We start from the raw sequence: 18163 nt of genomic DNA on the forward strand, positions 1-18163 counted from the left end.
ATGAGGTCTGTTCAAAAAGTTCCAGGACAGTTTGAACTGCTATGTTGGCTACTGACTCTCCTGTACAGTTTATAAGATACGTTTTGGGGGCTTTTGATAAATATTGAAGCTTTGCTGAGAAATCAATTGATAAATTGTGTGAAGAATGTTAAGACGTATGGAATTGCTTTTTGGACATATGAGAAGGCGACAGTTGGCCATTAGTTGCTAGCAGTAAATGTTTGCTAATAACGACCATTTCTGAATAGTGCAAGAAAAGGCATAAGAGTTGGTCTGATATAGGATTTATTTGATTATTTATTATTCAATTCAATTGGGGTGGGGGTATCAGATGTTGGGGGCGATCGGGGGAGTGATTGCTACCAAAGGCAGGCATATGCTGATTTGGGCAATGTAGGAGCAAAGATTTTAATAAGTTTTTCTCACTCACATATATGGGTCTGTGTGTGTGTGTGTGGAGAAGGGGCTCTTGCATAATAATTTCCCCCACATGCTTTTCAAAATTGCTGTTCCTGTTACACATAACCTATACACATTTTAGTCCTGTACCTATTTTACAAGGGGCTTTGTGTTTGTCAGAAGCTCATGTAAAGTATTACAGGAATTCTCCATTTCCTGTTCTGGATTTGTGTGTTCCCTTCTCGCTTTTCTATCTAAAATCTGCCTCCACACAAAATGTTCAGAAATTTCTCAAACTGCTTTCATCCTATAAACCATTTTTCAAAAAGATGCAACAGTCTATTTTTCCATCAATATTTCTCAATAAGAAAACAATATATTCTTTACACATTAATGAGCATTTTCAATCCTTGGTTGCACATTTTATTGGGACTGCTATCCTTTGGCAATAAAGTGGAAAATTAAGAACTTTGCTTAGTCTACTTGTGATATTCAAGTCATATCTTCTAAGGATAGGGATGATCAAATATTGTCTTGAAGGCAAGGAAAAAGAATTAAGATGCTTTCATTAGAAAATAGAGATTACATTATCTGATAACATTAAATTTTAAAAGATCATCTTGTGCCTTATATTCCAGTACTATGACATCTGTATCTAAATATGGAGTATTAGGAAATAATTGTTTCTACATTGAATAATTTGAATGCTATACTGTTCAAAAGAATGTAATAATTTCTGTTTGGCTAACTAGTGTTATTTTTCCTAAGGTCAACGGAAAAGATCTCTCAAAAGCCACTCATGAGGAAGCAGTTGAAGCTTTCCGAACTGCCAAGGAACCAATTGTAGTCCAAGTTTTACGGAGAGCACCCATTAATAAAAGTCATGGAAGTTCACATGAGGTTCAGCTTATGGATGTGAGCACTCAAACAGACATCACCTTTGAACACATCATGGCTCTGGCTAAGCTCAGACCATCCACTCCACCAGTACCAGATATCTGCCCTTTTCTCTTATCAGACAGGTACACATATCTATTACTGTCATCTTTTCCAGATTGTCTGTGATATTGCCATTAACAATTTAACATCATGAAAGATTTTAAGAAAGTTTAGCTATGCTCTCTGCATTCTGGGCCAGATTCTATAAACAGTGCCTAGGCTATACGCCCTAGTTGCAGATGCCTAGCAAAGCCTAACTAAATTCTGAATGCAGCTCAAATTAATTAAACAAGAGTGAAGGTCTGTAGCTAAGGGGGAAGGGCTGTGCTTCCTGGCTGAGCTACTGCCTTTGCACCCAGAGGTTGTGAGATCAAATCCTAGTACTGTTCTTTTGGTGTCAGGTCAAAAGCGCGCTGGGACAAAGGCGCGCCCAGACAATTGAGCGCAGCGCAGAAGCGCGCGCCGCTCAAAATTACTGTTTTTAGGGCTCCGACGGGGGGGGCGAGGGGGGGAAACCCCCCACACTTTACTTAATAGACCGCGCTGCATTGTGGGGGCGTTGTGTGGGGTTGTAACCCCCCACATTTTACTGAAAACTTCACTTTTTCCCTGTTTTTAGGGAAAAAGTTAAGTTTACAGTAAAATGTGGAGGGTTACAACCCCTCAAACCCCCATAACGCCGGTGCGATGTCTATTAAGTAAAGTGGGGGGGTTCCTCAACAAAAACCCCTGTCGGAGCCCCTAAAAACAGTAATTTTGAGCGGCGCGCGCCTCCGCGCTGCGCTCAATTCTCTGGGCGCGCCTTTGTCTTTCGCGCCGTTGTCTATGAACCGTTCTTTTTGACCCTGGGCAAGTCACTTAATCCTCCAGTACCCATCACCTTGAATGTCGGCTGTGAAATGCCAAAGTGACAAAAAGGCAGTATACAAGTCCCCATTCCCTTTTCCCTGTTGGTTGATTGACAACTGCATGGACTGGCTACTAAAAGTTAGGCACAGTTAGGCACCATTTATACAATCAGGTTCTCAGTGTTCAAGACTTGCCTGAGGCCAATATTCAGACTGCAGGAGGCAGTTGACGCTGACCGCAGATATTCAATGTAGGGCAATTTCCAGTAACCGACATTGAATATCTGTTTTACTTTTGACTGACTCAAATTTAAATGGCTAAGGTTTTTTTTTATTAAGGCGTGCTAACCGATTTAGCGTACGCTAAAGATTAGTGCGCACTAAATGCTAAGGCAGCCATTATATTCTATAGGTACCTTAGCATTTAGTGCGGGCTAAACTTTAGCGCACCTTAATAAAAGGACCCCTAAGTCAATTTTCAGCGCTGGACAGTTAAGTTATAACAGCCATAGGTAGAACTGCTATTTGCCTGGCCCAATTTGACCGCTTAACTTGGGTGGTGAACGTTGGAAATTAGCAGCTATCGTATAATATAACCAAGTTTTAGCCATTTCCCACTAATATTCAGCTTAGATTACTAGTTATCTTCCACAGAATATTAGCGGTTAGCCGTTCCGTTACGGTTAAATAGCATACATTTAAACAGATCAGTAATTTGTTTAAAGTTATGAGCATTTTCAGGCAGCCTGTACATTTCTTTCTTTGTTAGGCCTTTTTGAAGAAATTCTCCCAAGGTAGTCTATAGCAAGAATAATCTGGACACAGGGAATATGCGATTAAAGGAGTAAAAAAAAAATTCAAATAGCAATATACACAGTATGCCACTTCCAATGTCAATACAACATACATTAAAACATTTTAATAGACAGCACAGGGGGTAAGTGGAGGTGGAACATATAGACAGAGTAACCAAGCCGTGATCCCCTTCTTTTGAAAAATTATAGACCCATTTCCTTAATTAACTATGATTGCAAGATCTATGTGAAACTTCTGGCAGATCACTTAGCTGTTCTCATGCCCACGCTCATTAACACCTCTCAGAGTGGCTTTGTTAGAGGTAGAATGGCGCTCGATAATACCAGAGTCTTCAGCCATGTCCAACATTTTGCTAACAAAGCTAAGGTACCAATGTGTGTTATGGCCTTAGATGCCGAAAAGGCCTTTGACTTTGTGGAATGGCAATATCTTTTTGAAACCTTACGGTGGTTTCATCTGGGTGAGACATATATTAATATGATCCAAATACTTTATTTTCATCCCTTGGCAAGGGTAGCCATAGATGGGTATATGACATCTTCATCTCCTTTATCTAGAGGCACTCGCCAAGGTTGTTCCCTTTCCCCTTTACTTTTCAGTTTAGTTGTGGAACCCTTTCTATTAACATTAAAGTCCTCTTCTCGTTTTCACAGTATTCCCATATTATCTCAAGAACTAAAAGTCTCTGCTTTTGTGGACGATGTTTTGCTCTAACTACGTCATCTTGCGCAAACTGTTCCAGTAGAGCTGCAATTTCTCAAATCCTTTGCGACTCTCCAAACCAAATATTGGCCTCCCATACACACTTCTTTATGTATCTCCAACTTAGCTCGTGCTGCTTTGTCTTCCTTTACCTACACTCCCACCCACCTGTTGCCCACTATCTTTTCTATGTTGAGAATGGGTCTAAAGTTTCCTCATGTAGTATCCCTGTTTTATAAATTTTTATTGATGTTCCAGCTTTTCATTGTGCTCAACTTGTTCACTTTTACTCAAGAGTACCAAGTTTGCTGGTGATCTGCCCTATCTTTGCAAAATTAATTTGCCCTCAGATGGATGACAGAGACCCTCATTGTTAAATTACTTTTCAGAATTTTACTGGTTAAAACGCATTTTAAACAGTTTTTCCTATTTGGGTGCTGAGTCATTTTGATTACAGACCAGCAGGACACTGAAGTTTTCATTCTTATTTTGAAGACTTCTTTTAAAAAGCACTGTCAGCTTTTTTTAATTCAATATTTTGAATAAAATATAATATACAAACCAAGTGAACAATATCAATACGATAAGTATAAAACATTAGTTGTGAAATGCCGTGAGAGAAACATGTGAACATTCATTTTTAAAAAAATGATATTTAAGCAAAGGTTCCTAAATTTTTTTAAAACTCCTCAGATTACCACACTGATCTGCAAATATTTTTTCATACTTAACATATAAACACACCAAGTTCCACCAATTATTGCCACCCAACTTAGAAGAATCTTCCCAATAAATAAGAAGTAATTTAATAGCTATCATTAACAAGCTCATTATTTATACCTTCAGTACCAAACATGATTAGTCTATAGCAGGGGTGCCCACACTTTTTTGACTCGCGAGCTACTTTTAAAATGAACAAGTCAAAATGATCTACCAACAATAAAATTTTAAAAAAACACAATGCACACTGTACGCATAGAATTGTTAATTATCATTCCTATTCCGGGGTTTTTTCAAAGAGGTCAAAGCAGATGACTCTATACACTGTCACCTCAGTAACAACCATACAAAAATAGACAAATACCCACCCCCCTCCCTTTTTACTAAACCACAATAGCAGTTTTTAGCGCAGGGAGCTGTGCTGAAAGCCCATCGCTGCTCTCGACGCTCATAGGCTCCCTGCGCTAAAAACCACTATTGCGGTTTAGTAAAAGGGGACCATATTGTAAAATATAGACAGCAGATTTAAATTCAGACACATTTTGATCACTAAATTTAAAATAAAATCATTTTTCCTACCTTGTCTGGTGATTTCATGAGTCTCTGGTTGCACTTTCTTCTTCTGACTGTGCATCCAATCTTTCTTTCAGCCTGTATGCTTCCTCTCCTCCACACTTCATTCCCTCCCCCAACTTTTTCTTCTTCTCTACCTGACCTTTCTTTCTTTCTCTCTTCATGCCCCTTTTCTTTTTTTCTGTTTCTCTTCTTTCCTTCTGTCTCCCTGCCTGCCCCCTTTCTTTCTTTCTCCCTGCCCTTCCCCAAGCCACTGCCATTGCCACTGCCATTGGGGAACAGGACCCAAACTGCCACCAATGGATAACAGGCCCCAAAGTCGACGACGCCCCATGCTCTCCCTGCTTCGGGCCGACTAGCATTCCTCTCCCCGACGTCAATTCTGCCATCAGAGAGGAAGTTCCGCCCAGCCAGGCAGCGATTGGCTAGCCCGAACTTCCTCTCCGATGGCAGAATTGACGTCGGGGCGAGGAAGACTGATCGGCCCGATAGATCGCCAAGGCAAAGTGAGTCCTGGGTGATCGACTCACTTTGCCTTGGCGAGCTACCGGTCGATCGCAATCAACCTATTGGGCACCCCTGGTCTATAGGATAAAGGGTGTGAAAAGGAGAGCAACTCAGAGATGGTTGGCCAGACTTTATCCCAAAAGTCAGCCACATATGGGCATGTAAAAAGCATACAGTGCCGACAGCCAAATTGCAGACCAACAAATATTCCTCTGTTTGTTATCAATTTTAGACAGTTTCAGTGGCATCCACAAAGCTTTGTGCATAATAAAAAGGATAGATTACATTATGATAGCTGAATGTAAAGAGGATGTAATTGACAACCAAATCTTTTCCCCGAGTGTTTCACCAGGTTGAAAATCCAACTCATATTGCCAAGTACTTTGCAAACCTTGTGGCCATTTACAAGTGGTTAATTTAAAATGCTTGTAAGACAGTCAGCATTTTACTAAGTATTAAGAAGTCTAGAAAAAATAATAGTAATTTATTTACGGCTCCTTTTATCAAGCTGCGGTAGGCAGTTGACACGCAGAATACCGCGCGTTCAACCGTCTGCTGCGCTAGTCGCTAACGTCTCCATTGACGAGGTGTTAGTTTTTTGGTGTGCCGCGGAGGTTAGCGCGTGATGAAATGTCCGACGCGCTAACCCCCGTAGCGCACCTTGATAAAAGGAGCCCTTAATGTTTTTTCATGGTTTCTCTACAGTCTGATGCAAAACATGATACTATTATAAGGCAAATTTGCCTCAGTTTCCTGAGGGCTGATACCAATGTAGGTTTTCTTCCCAAAAAGAAATGTAATTTATATCTTCACTGATTTTTCTCCTTAAAATATAAAGACAGACGCTGATTTTATTGATCCTCTAGGCTCTGTGTCAAATAGCATCAGTATATCATCACCTTAGCAACAATTTTTACAGATTACAGCTGCAATATGGCATCTCGGCCCTGGGTAATTCATGTTCATAGTATCAAAAGCCTCATGCTCTCAGCTCACTGGTCAGAGAGATAGCTACTTTAGCTAAGGCTGCCAAAAAGCTTATTAAGACTTAAAAGGAATTGACATCATGTTTTCTTCTCATTCACTCTCTCTTTCTCACAAAAGAGAATATCCAGGACCTAATTAAATTATAGTGGAATTGACTAAGCAGGTAATTGTGGAAAAATAAAGATGCCAAAAATGATAAAATCCCACTTACAGGAGCTCAGGAATAAAGAAATAGTGGTGCTTGAGAAGGACAGATCTTCAATATTGTTTTCCAAACCAAAGTGGTCAGTCAATTTTTTTTTTATGGCATTTGCTTAGCTCATTGACTTTTACATACTAATCTTTGGTTTTACTTCATATAAATAATTTGCTAAACCAATTCTTTTTAGCATTCAGTGGGAATAAAAAGTGTTTTGCCTGCTTTCATTATACCACCAGTTCAATTAAATTATCTAGGACCGATGACTGCATGACCAGAAATTCAGACAGAGTACTCTTTTAATCTAGACAACAGAAAAGGGTTGAATTCTTGAATGCTTGAATTCTTGAACTGGCATCATAAAGTCTCTCCAATCAATTAGATTTAGAGCAGGATAATAAGCAACAGACAGACATACTGTCAGCCAATGGCTCAAAGCACACTTTTGTCCTTGCTTTACTCTAGAAAATCATCTGGTATATTTGTTTCAACAGGCTTTTTAGGCTGTGGTTGATATAAATTCTGTTTACAGGCACAATTATTTTTATGTTATTTTTATTGTTATCATTTTTATGTTTTGTTGTAATGCTTTGTTGTTTCTATAGGGATGTACTGAATATTCATATTTGGCTCAGTTCGACCCCGAATAGTACCCAAATACATTATGGCCCATATTCTATAAACAGTAGATACTGGTAGGCGCCAAACCAGTGCCTAAGTTAAGAGGGAAACAACGTTTAAAAGGTCTTTTAAAAGATATTTCAGGTGCTTCCTGGTGCCCAAAAAAACAGCGCTGGAATGACGCTTAACACCACTATAGGCATGGCTGATGCTGAAAGTGGCGTTAGGCACCAGTAGGCGCTTCCGTAGACGTGATTCACGTCAAAGGTAGGTGCTGGAAATGTAGGCCTTGAAAACCCTGGCCTACATTTCTGGCACCTATCTTTGCCGGAGGTGCAATTCTCTAAACAGCGCCATTGCGTGATTGACACGTGATCAGCGGCCACTTTTAAGGCGCCCGCCAATATGGCACCATTTAGAGAATCTGGGCCTATTTGTATTCAGCTGAACAATGATTTAAATTTGAATATGGATAATCCAGGGCTCCACTGTGCTAAAACCTACTGAAATAAATACTTGGGGGCTGATTCTACAAACAGGCGTCCTGCTGCCATTTGGCAGCCAATCGGGATGCATGTTTTTAGAAAAAAAATCCCTGAAGCAGGACGCCTACACTGTAGGCATTTGTCACGAGTCTAGGGAGATGCATAGGGACACCTAAGCTCGCCTAAGGCTGGGCGTTGGCGTGATTTTGTCCAGAAGTGGCCTTGGGCAAGTTTAAGCAGCCCTAGGCGTCTCCCTAGAGCTGTGACAGACGCGTGAAATATAGGCCTGCAAAATGCTTGCCTAAATTTCAAATCTTAAAAGTAGACATGGCCAACTGAGCTGATCGCAACACGTGAATCCTCAATCAGTTGAGCTGGCAGGACTCCCCGAAGCCAGGGCTTCAGAGAGCCCTGCCAGCTCAGCTGATCAGGGCGGGGGTGGGGGGTGGGGGGGAAATACCCTTGCCACGATCATCTGAGCCAGATGTGGCAGAGGATCACTCACACCATACCCAAAATCAGCAGGAGGTGTGCCCACTCCCTCCTGCCTAAGATCCTTGATCCCCCGACCCCCCTTCCCATTGGCGATTGACAGGAGGGATGCCCACTCCCTCCTGCATAAGACCCTCAATCCCCTGACACCCCCCCCCCCATTGGGGATTGGCAGGAGGGATGCCCACTCCTTCCTGCTTCTCCCAGAATCCCCGACACCCCTCCAATCACCATATCTAGGACTTCAAGATTTTGCACAAATATTTGTGCACAATGGGGCCCTTTATAAAGCTGCACTAGTAAATAGGTGTAGCACATTTTAACACAGGACTTTCCTGAATGCTAAGTCTATTTCTAGCATGGCCATAAATTTGGCCTTTCTAGTACAGTAAAACCTTGGCTTGCGAGCATAATTCATTCCAGAAGCATGCTTGTAATCCAAAGCACTCGTATTTCAAAGCAAATTTTCCCCTAGGAATTAATGGAAACTCAGACGGTTCGTGCCACAATCCAAAAGCTTTAATACAAAACACACCGAAAACATGCTTGTAATCCAAAACACTCATATATCAAAGCAAATTTCCCCATAAGAAATAATGGAAACTCAGACGATTCATTCCACAACCCAAAAACCTTAATACAAAATACCATACGTACTTGTATTGCAAGACCTCGCTCATTTAGAACAGTCACTGCACTCCTGCAGCATCAAAGAGAGAAGAACCATCGGCTCAGTTGTGATGATGTGAAATTTGTACAGTATACTGTATGTACTCGTATTGCATAAGAACATAAGAAGTTGCCTCCGCTGAGGCAGACCAGAGGTCCATCTTGCCCAGCGGTCCACACCCCCGGCGGCCCTTCAGGCCTAATTGCCTGAACAGTGTCCCTGACTAATTGTGTAACTGTCTCTAGTCTCTAATCCTATCCCTATAACCTACCTCTACTCCTATCTGTACCCCTCATTCCCTTTGTCCTCCAGATACCTATCCAATCCTTCTTTGAAGCCCTGAAGCGTACTCCTGCTTATCACATCCTCCAGTAGCGCGTTCCATGTTTCCACCACCCTCTGGGTGAAAAAGAACTTCCTGGCGGTTGTTCTAAACCTTCCCCCTTTCAATTTCTCTGAGTGCCCCCTAGTACTTGTGGTTCCCCATAATTTAAAAAATCTAAACCTGTCTACTCTTTCTATGCCCTTCATGATCTTGAAGGTTTCTATCATGTCCCCTCTAAGTCTCCGCTTTTCCAGGGAGAAAAGCCCCAGCTTCTTCAGTCTGTCAGTATACAAGAGGTCCTCCATACCCTTTATTAGCTTAGTTGCTCTTCTCTGGACTCTCTCAAGTACTGCCATGTCCTTCTTGAGGTACGGCGACCAGTACTGGACACAGTACTCCAGGTGCGGGCGCACCATTGCACGGTACAGTGGCAGGATGACTTCCTTTGTCCTGGACGTAATACCCTTCTTAATGATGCCCAACATTCTGTTTGCCTTCCTTGAGGCTGTGGCGCACTGCGCCGACGCCTTCAATGATGTGTCTACCATCACTCCCAGGTCTCTTTCAAGGTTACTCACTCCTAGCGGTGATCCCCCCATTTTGTAAGTGAACATCGGGTTCTTTTTCCCTACATGCATGACCTTGCATTTTCCTATGTTGAAACTCATTTGCCCCTTTTTGGCCCACTCTTCCAGCGCTGTCAGATCTTTTTGGAGATCTTTGCAGTCCTCCGTGTTTTCAACCCTGCTGTATAGTTTGGTGTCGTCCGCAAATTTGATAACCTCACATTTTGTTCCTGCCTCCAAGTCGTTAATAAATATGTTGAACAGGAGCGGTCCCAGCACCGACCCCTGCAGAACTCCGCTCGTGACCCATTGCCAGTCTGAGTAATGGCCCTTTACTCCAACCCTCTGTTTCCTATCCGCCAGCCAGCCAGTTTTTGATCCATCGGTGGACCTTCCCTTGCACCCGTGGTTCCATAACTTCTTTAGCAGTCTTTCGTGTGGTACCTTGTCGAAGGCTTTTTGGAAGTCAAGGTAAAATGATGTCTATAGATTCCCCTTTATCCACCTGGCTGGCTGCAATACTTTGCTTGTTTAAAACAGTCACTACACTCTTGCAGTGGCATTGAGAGTAGAACCATCGGCTCAGTTGTGATGTGTGTATACTGTATGTACTTGTATTGCAAGACATTGCTTGTATTTCAAGTTAAAATTTAATAAAATGTTTTGCTTGTCTTGAAAAACACTTGCAAACCAAGTTACTTGCAATCCAAGGTTTTACTGTATATGTTTTTCTGGCCATGTGCTAATGCAGCATGAGTATGTAGCCACTGAAAGAGTTATTCAGTTAGCACTCACTAATGTCAGTGCAATAGCTGAATAACACTTTCATACCCATTCTCCCTAACAGGTTTTCTCCCAAATAAAATAAAAAAGAAATAAATTTGGTACATGCAAAAGGCTAAACTAACATAAAACATCCTCCTTTAGACCACTTTTCCTGCCTTAAGTACACATTCACACTTAGGGCCTTTTTTACAAAGCTGCGGTAGTGATTCCCGCACAGCAAATGCATCAGAGTCCATAGGAATTGAATGGGCATCTGTGCATTTGCCATGGGGGAATCACTACTGTGGCTTTGGCCTAGATTCACTAAACTCACCAATCCGATCCGTGGCGATCCGTTGCTGGGCGACTGATTCACTGAAGAGTCCCCATGCAAATTATCTGATTGGATGCACGCCCCACAGATCGCTGCAGAGCAATCGCTGCGCATGCGCAGACTATCCTGGTTCGCTTTAGATGCGATCCACGCATGCGTTTGGTCTTTGAGGTCAAAACAAAGGGGGAGGGGTGGCCGCAGTACTATGGAGCACCAATACTGAAAGCATAAGCACCGAGCAGGGAAAGTGGCCAGGCTGGAACAGAACATGCTATAGTGCAGCCCCGCTTTAAACCTATGAGGTTAAAACCACAGGCTCGCGGAGAGGCAGGGCGGCAGAGAGCAGGGCACTTTTTGCACAAGGGAGATGTTTTATTTCAGGGCTGCAGGGCTGGGATTTCAGGGTGGCAGAGAGCAGGGCAGTCGGAAAGGACATGAGCGACTGGTCCTCAGCAGTCGCTTCTTTTTGGATTGGTCAGCTCAATCGGTGTTCTTTCTTCAGTTTAATGAATCGCTACCTTCCTACTTTGCATGCCATTTCCCCTCATTTGCATGGGTGGATCGGATCAGGTCGGAGGTTGATTGGCCAGGGAGGTTAGTGAATCGGGTCTGGGTCGGGAAACGCTCGCAAACTGGTTGGGACATGATTGGTGAGCTTAGTGAATCTAGCCCTCACTAAAAAGGCTTCAGTATGCACTATTATGACAAACAACTTTTGTACAATCATTGGTATAATCGTCACATATAAAACAGATATATGAACAGAGACAAATGTGCATCCACATGCATAGAATAGGTAATTCTAGTACCTTATAAATGTAAAATTGACAGATATCTGTTACAGTTTTTCTTCCATTTAAGAAGGCATTCTCTCTTTGATTTTATTGTGCTTTTTATCATATAGCTGCCATTCTCTTCACCCAATGGAACATGAGTTTTATGACGGTACTGAGTATCTTTCCAGTTTGCCTGCCGATGCGGATAGAACAGAAGACTTGGAGTGTGAGGTGAGATCATGCTGATCATGCTATCCTGACTGCAGATATACAATTTTATAGTAAATATTTCCTATTGTTACAGAAAATAAGAACATTTTGTGTGGCTGTTTATACACATACTCCCCCCCTCCCTTTTTACAAAACCACGAAAGTGTTTTTTTAGCTCCAGCTGGCGCTCTGAATGCTCCACACTTAGAGTTAAACCCAAAACAAAAGACTCTGTGGAGAGTTGATATTCCTGAGTTGGACTTTATTAAAAGTTATCTTGATAATCCACATAAATACCTAAAGACATATAGGACCCAATCCCCTAGAAACATGTGATCCAACACAGTCTGTGTTTCGACAAAGTTGTTTTCCTCAGCATCCCTATTATCAATAAGCAAAAACTCGTGGATTATCTACTGATCCTGATAAACGTGGCTGCAGGAAGCTTCTGGCACCAAAAAACTCCTTCAACAGGGGGGGAGGGTTGTTGTCCCAGCAAGAGGGATTGAGCACTCTCCTGCTGGCGATCTTCAAGGGGGGGTTCAGGTTGGAGGGATTGGGCAACCTTCTGCCGGCAATCTTCAAGGGGGGGTGGAGGGTGTTGTGGGCTGGAGGGATTGGGCATCCCTCCTACGTTTGTTCCGGGGGGAGGGGACTGGCAGCCTCAGGTGCAGCTGCTAAACTTATCACGGCAAGAAGATCCCTTGGCATGATAAGCTTAGCGGCCGCGTCTACTTACAATGTAGGCAACCATTTTGCTGGCCTACATTGTAAGTGTTTCCCGCTGGGCTAGAGAGATGCGTATGGCCACCTAGGTTCGCCTAAGGCGAGTTCCTGGGCAAACCATGCCCACGGCTAGCCTTAGGTGGGCATGCGGGCCTCCATAGGCTCCTGGGGTCGTCTCCAATGTAGGTGGCCTGCCTTGGGAGCTTTTTTCCTAAAAACATGAATCCCAATTGGTTTGTTAGACAGTGGTAGGATGCCTACCGCTGCCTACAATCAGAACGCAGTTTATAGAATCAGGGCCCCATAGCCTAACTTAAATTGAAAACACTGTTAAAAATGTAAAAAAATATTTTAAAAGAGCAGTAATATTGCGTTTAAAATGTGCTAATATGGGAACTCCCTGCGCACTAAGCCCCTTCCAAAGCGCCTAGGAAACAGAACATTTTCAGGTACTTCCATTTCAGATTGGGTGCGAAATATAGTGCATAACCTGAAAAAATTGATGTGGGATCACTTAATAGGATCACTAAGGGCTCCTGCTGTAATATGCTTGCGGTAAGCATTTTCATGCACACTAAGCATGCATTAAGACTTATTTTCAGGATCATAACTGTCAAAGGCCAAGAGTGTAAATCCTCTGAATATTGGACTTCAAAATGTATGCCAATTAAAGGGTGTTAAGTCCCCCCAAACAAAAAAGTGTTCCGCTGCCTATGGGCCAGTCCATTACAGGACTGGCCCCTCCCACGTCCAAATGTATGTTTTGAAAATGTCCCTCTTAGGCTCATAAGTTTGGCTTAAATAGGGCACTGATGTACTGGAGGAGCATAACTTAGAAGGTAACCTATGGCAAGCACACATTAGTACTTACCACAGATTAGTAAAAGGGATCTTTATTTTTAAATATCAGCCCCTTGTTGTTAAATTATACTGTAACTTTTGGTAGGATTTATAGTCTGAGAGACCTTTCTCTAAACAATTTTGAGTAACACCCACAAATGTATGAAAGTATGGTATACAGTGTTCCCCCGCGAATTCGCAGTTCGCAGACTCAATCATTCGCGGTCTGCTCCGACTCCTTCTTCCTGTAGTAAAGTTGAGGTACACAGATCAGGAGCTGCATGTCAAAGTAGCTCCTGATTGGTGTAGCCCAACTTTACTACAGGAAGAGGCGGTCGGAGCAGACCACGAGTGATTTTCTTCACCCGCCGGTGCTCCAGCTGCCATATCCTGCCTCTCCAGCTGCCCTCTCCTGCCTCCCCTTCCTTTTGACAGGTAAAGAACCGCATTTGCAGTTTTTTTGAAATTCGCGGGGGTTCCTGGAATGGAACCCCTGCAAATTTCAGGGGAGTACTGTATTATTAAAATTTGCTTCTTGTTAATAATGATATGCCTTCATGTGATTTCAAATACACATTAGTGACAAGGATGAGGAAAGCTTCGGTAAATTAGTGCAATGCCTTTTACTACCTGTTCTTATAACATACAAACATATGTTTGACCAAATAGTCTTGTTATGCCTAGGTATTTAGACAGCAACATATCCCTGCCCCCACCCCGTAGGAGAAATAGAAATTAAACGATGTCTACTCAGTGAAGCTCACCTATGGTAAATAGACTTTTGTTTGATCTATACAAAAATATCATTGTTAAGGATTATTGAAATCATTATTTCTCCCTGACTGAACAAGAGTATGATATGCAATAAAAGCAGATTTCAGGGCTTATGCTCTGTTGATGTCCCAAGTGGTTAATGCAGCATTAACGTGTTTGTTGAGCAGGTGTCATTTATAATTTCTGTGCACTGGGTGGAAGAGCCAGTCTTGTTGAGTGAAATTGAAGGTACAGTGAAGTCTGCAGTTAAAAAGGCATTTGAAGTTTTTGAAGGTGCTCTTTACACTTGGGGGAATTCTGTAACAGGGTGCCTTTATCTTGATCTTTATCTTTATTAAAAATTTCTATACTGCTGATACTAACCAAAGTCAGTTCAAAACAGGGTACGATATTCACAGCTTCCAGTACAAAATCATATAAACATTTTCACATTTTCAGACATTAAGGCCCTCTTTTACTAAGATGCGCTAATCGATTAGCGCACGCTAATCGAATTAGCGCGCACTAGACACTAATGTGTCCATAGACTAACATGCATGCGTTAGCGATTAGCGTGCGCTAATCGGTTAGCGCACTTTAGTGAAAGAGGGCCTAAAACGCTGTGAGGGGCCGCTGAAAAGTTCTCAGCCCAACCAAGAAGAGAATGATGTAGAACCATGAAACTTAGAAGTTATTCCATACTTTTCTTGACACTTTTCGTTTTAATAAGGCAAATGCATCAAGCAAATGTGCACAAGTATGGGGAAACCAAGCCATTGTGACATCACCGATGAGGCTGGCTCTTAGGCATTGGTGGAATGAGGCATTTTGACATCACAATATGATGGGCCACTGAAAAGTTACCAGCCCAACTAAGAAGAGAATGATGTGGAGCCATGAAACTTACAAATTATTCCACACTTTACTTGACACTTTTTATTTCATATCATTGAAATGAAAAGTGTCAAGAAAAGTGTGAAATAACTTGTTAATTTCATGGCTCCACATCATTCTCTCTTCTTGGTTGGGCTGAGAACTTTTCAGTGGCACCTCGTAGAACCATAAATCTCAGCACCCCATATTTCATACTGTGAGCCTACATACTATATGAAGATCTCAGTAAAAATATTACTTAAAAAGCAGCACCTTCAATTTTCTTTTAAATTGATGTGCATCAAATTCAAATCTTAACCTTTTTGTAAGCCATTCCATCAAGTGGGTGCCTTCTTAAAGAACAGCCTTGATCTGATTTGTTGATATTCAATTTCTCTAACAGAGGGTACTTCCCCAAAAAATCTTGGCTGGAACATAATGTCCTATTTTGCATATATTTCCTTAGTCAATCAAATATATAGTGTGATTCAGAAATCTGTAAAATCTTAAAGGCCAGTTGGAAAAGCACTTGATCGCCTTGGTTTGCCCAACAGTAATCTTGCTACAGCATTCTGCACCTTATGAATTTGTCTTATCAATGGCATACCTAGCATATGTGACACCCATCATTTTTTGACACCCTCCCATCTATATGAAAAATATGATTTTTAGTAACAATCCACATATCGCACAAGAGTGTACCTACGAAAAGGCAGCATCTTAAACACTGCTGTGAGCACTAGATCACCAACACATACATTGTAAAACTAAATAAGCCAGATCCTGTACAGTCAATGCTATCAAAAAGCCATGTCCCTTTCATACACACAGACAGATACACCCTCGCCCAAAATGGAATAATCACAAACTAAAAATAGAAATATGTAGACAAAAGTTAAACTGGACCGCCAAGAAACCAGACTCTGCATACAATGCAACACTACAACACCACAAAAACAGTAATACATGTCCTCTAATACTGTGCAAATATAAAGACAGTAGATGTAAATTTGAAAAAAACTGATACATAACAATCACCACTTTACAAATTAACAAATAAAAATAAAACAAATAATGAGAAATAAGAAAATACCATTTTATTGGACTAATCCCCGCAAACCACCTGATTCCATCCACACAAGCTTTGAATTGTTTTATATTGAACTTATTATATTAAAGTATAAAAAGAAACAATATTCTATACAATTGTCAATTTATAAATCAGTGTCTTCTCCCCACTCTCTCTTCCCCATTTCCCTTCAGCGTTCTCAGCCCACTCTCTCTCCACTTTCCTTCAGCGCACGCACATAAAATCAAGCAAGTAATTTTATATCATTTTCATTCTATTCATTCATAGAAATTAAAGTCTAAATAATGCCAGTCACGTAACAAAACATGATTTTACAAAAATAATTCCCTGCACAGTCAAGCCTGCAAGGATTACTAGATGTCTTTCTGCAGCTTCTCTCCATCCCTCCCCCTTACCTTCGTGGCCAAGTCAAAATGATCTACCAACAATAAAATTTTAAAAACACAAAGCACACTGTACGCAGAGAAAATGTTAATCATCATTTATATTCCGTGGGTTTTCAAAGAGGTCAAAGCAGATGACTTTATGCAATGTCACCTCAGTAACAACTATACAAAAATATTCAAATATTCCCCCTCCCTTTTTACTAAAATGCAATAGCGGTTTTTAGCGCAGGGAACTGCGCTGAATGCCCCACGCTGCTCTCAACGCTCATAGGCTCCCTGCGCTAAAAACCGCTATTGTGGTTTAGTAAAAGGGGGCCATAGTGCAAAATATAGACAGCATATATAAATTCTCAAAACAGACACATTTTGATCACTAAATTGAAAATAAAATCATTTTTCCTACCTTTGTTTGGTAATTTCATCAGTTTCTGGTTGCACTTTATTCTTCTGACTGTGCATCCAATATTTCTTCCCTTCTTTCAGCCTCCTGTATGCTTCCTCTCCTCCAGACCTCATTCCCTCCCCCAACTTTTTCTTTCTTTCACCCTGCCCCTTCTTTTTTTCTCTCTCCATGCCCCCTTTCTTTCTGTATGTCTGTCTTTCTCTCTCTCTCTTCGTGCACCATTTCTTTCTTTGTTTCACCCTGCCCCTTCTTTCTTTCTTTCTCTCTGTCTGTCTTTCTCTCTATCTCTCTCTCCGTGCCCCATTTTTTCTTTTTCTTTGTTTCACCCTGCCCCCTTTCTTTCTGGCTCCCTGTCCCCCCCATTTCTTTCTTTCTTCCTCCCCTCCCCCATGCCACCGCCTTTGGGAAAATGCTGCCACTGCCGCCATCGGGAACAGGCCGGCTCCGAGTTCGCCCTGCTTCTCTTCCCTGCAGGGCCGACCAACTCTTGCCACCTGATGTCAATTCTAACGCCGGGCCAGCCAGGCAGCGATTGGCTGGCCCAGAATGTCCTCTCCGACGTCAGAATTGATGTTGGGGTTGGCCCTCCAGAGAAGAAAAGAAGGGAGAACTCGGCCGGCTTGTTCCCGTTGACGGCACTGGAAGCCTTTCCCCAGCGGCAGCCTATTTCCCTGTGGGTGGCCAGCCACCCCCCTTCCCCTCCCCCTTGGTACGCTACTGTGTCTTATCAAATTTTTGGGCAACCCCCAACAAAACTGCATTGCAGTAGTTAAAAACAGATAAAACAAATGATACAATCACAATAGTCATAGACTGAAATGACAAATATGGTTTCAAACCCATTACCCAATGAAGTTCACCACAAGCAGTTTTAACCATATGTTGTACCCATGTTGTCATATCAAACCTCTGACTTATCCAGACTCGCAAATCTTTATGCTGTCCAGCGTTGATTCTATTAACATTCCATTCAAAGTTAACTGAAATCTGGATTCCAGTCCTCCCAATTTGTTTATATATCACATTTCTAGTTTATCTTTGTTGACCACCAATCTGTTGACTTTGCACCACCCAAATATCATTTCCAAACTCACAGTAATCTGTTGCTTTGTCCCATCATCAGTCCTCATCATTGGAATTATCAGTTGGATGACATCC

At 41.9% G+C, this 18163-nt stretch overlaps 1 protein-coding gene across 3 annotated transcripts in view; it reads left to right on the forward strand.

The window, feature by feature from the left end:
• Positions 1-18163, forward strand: part of PDZRN4 (PDZ domain containing ring finger 4) — a 792627-nt gene that overhangs the window by 621089 nt on the left and 153375 nt on the right. For all 3 annotated transcript variants that reach the window (XM_033959287.1, XM_033959288.1, XM_033959289.1), the window contains 2 exons: positions 1168-1421; positions 11853-11955. In XM_033959287.1, coding sequence (XP_033815178.1) covers positions 1168-1421; positions 11853-11955 — 357 coding nt within the window. The remainder of the gene's footprint in view (positions 1-1167; positions 1422-11852; positions 11956-18163) is intronic.

The sequence above is a fragment of the Geotrypetes seraphini genome, chromosome 9 (assembly GCF_902459505.1).
Source record: "Geotrypetes seraphini chromosome 9, aGeoSer1.1, whole genome shotgun sequence".
NCBI lineage: Eukaryota > Metazoa > Chordata > Amphibia > Gymnophiona > Dermophiidae > Geotrypetes > Geotrypetes seraphini.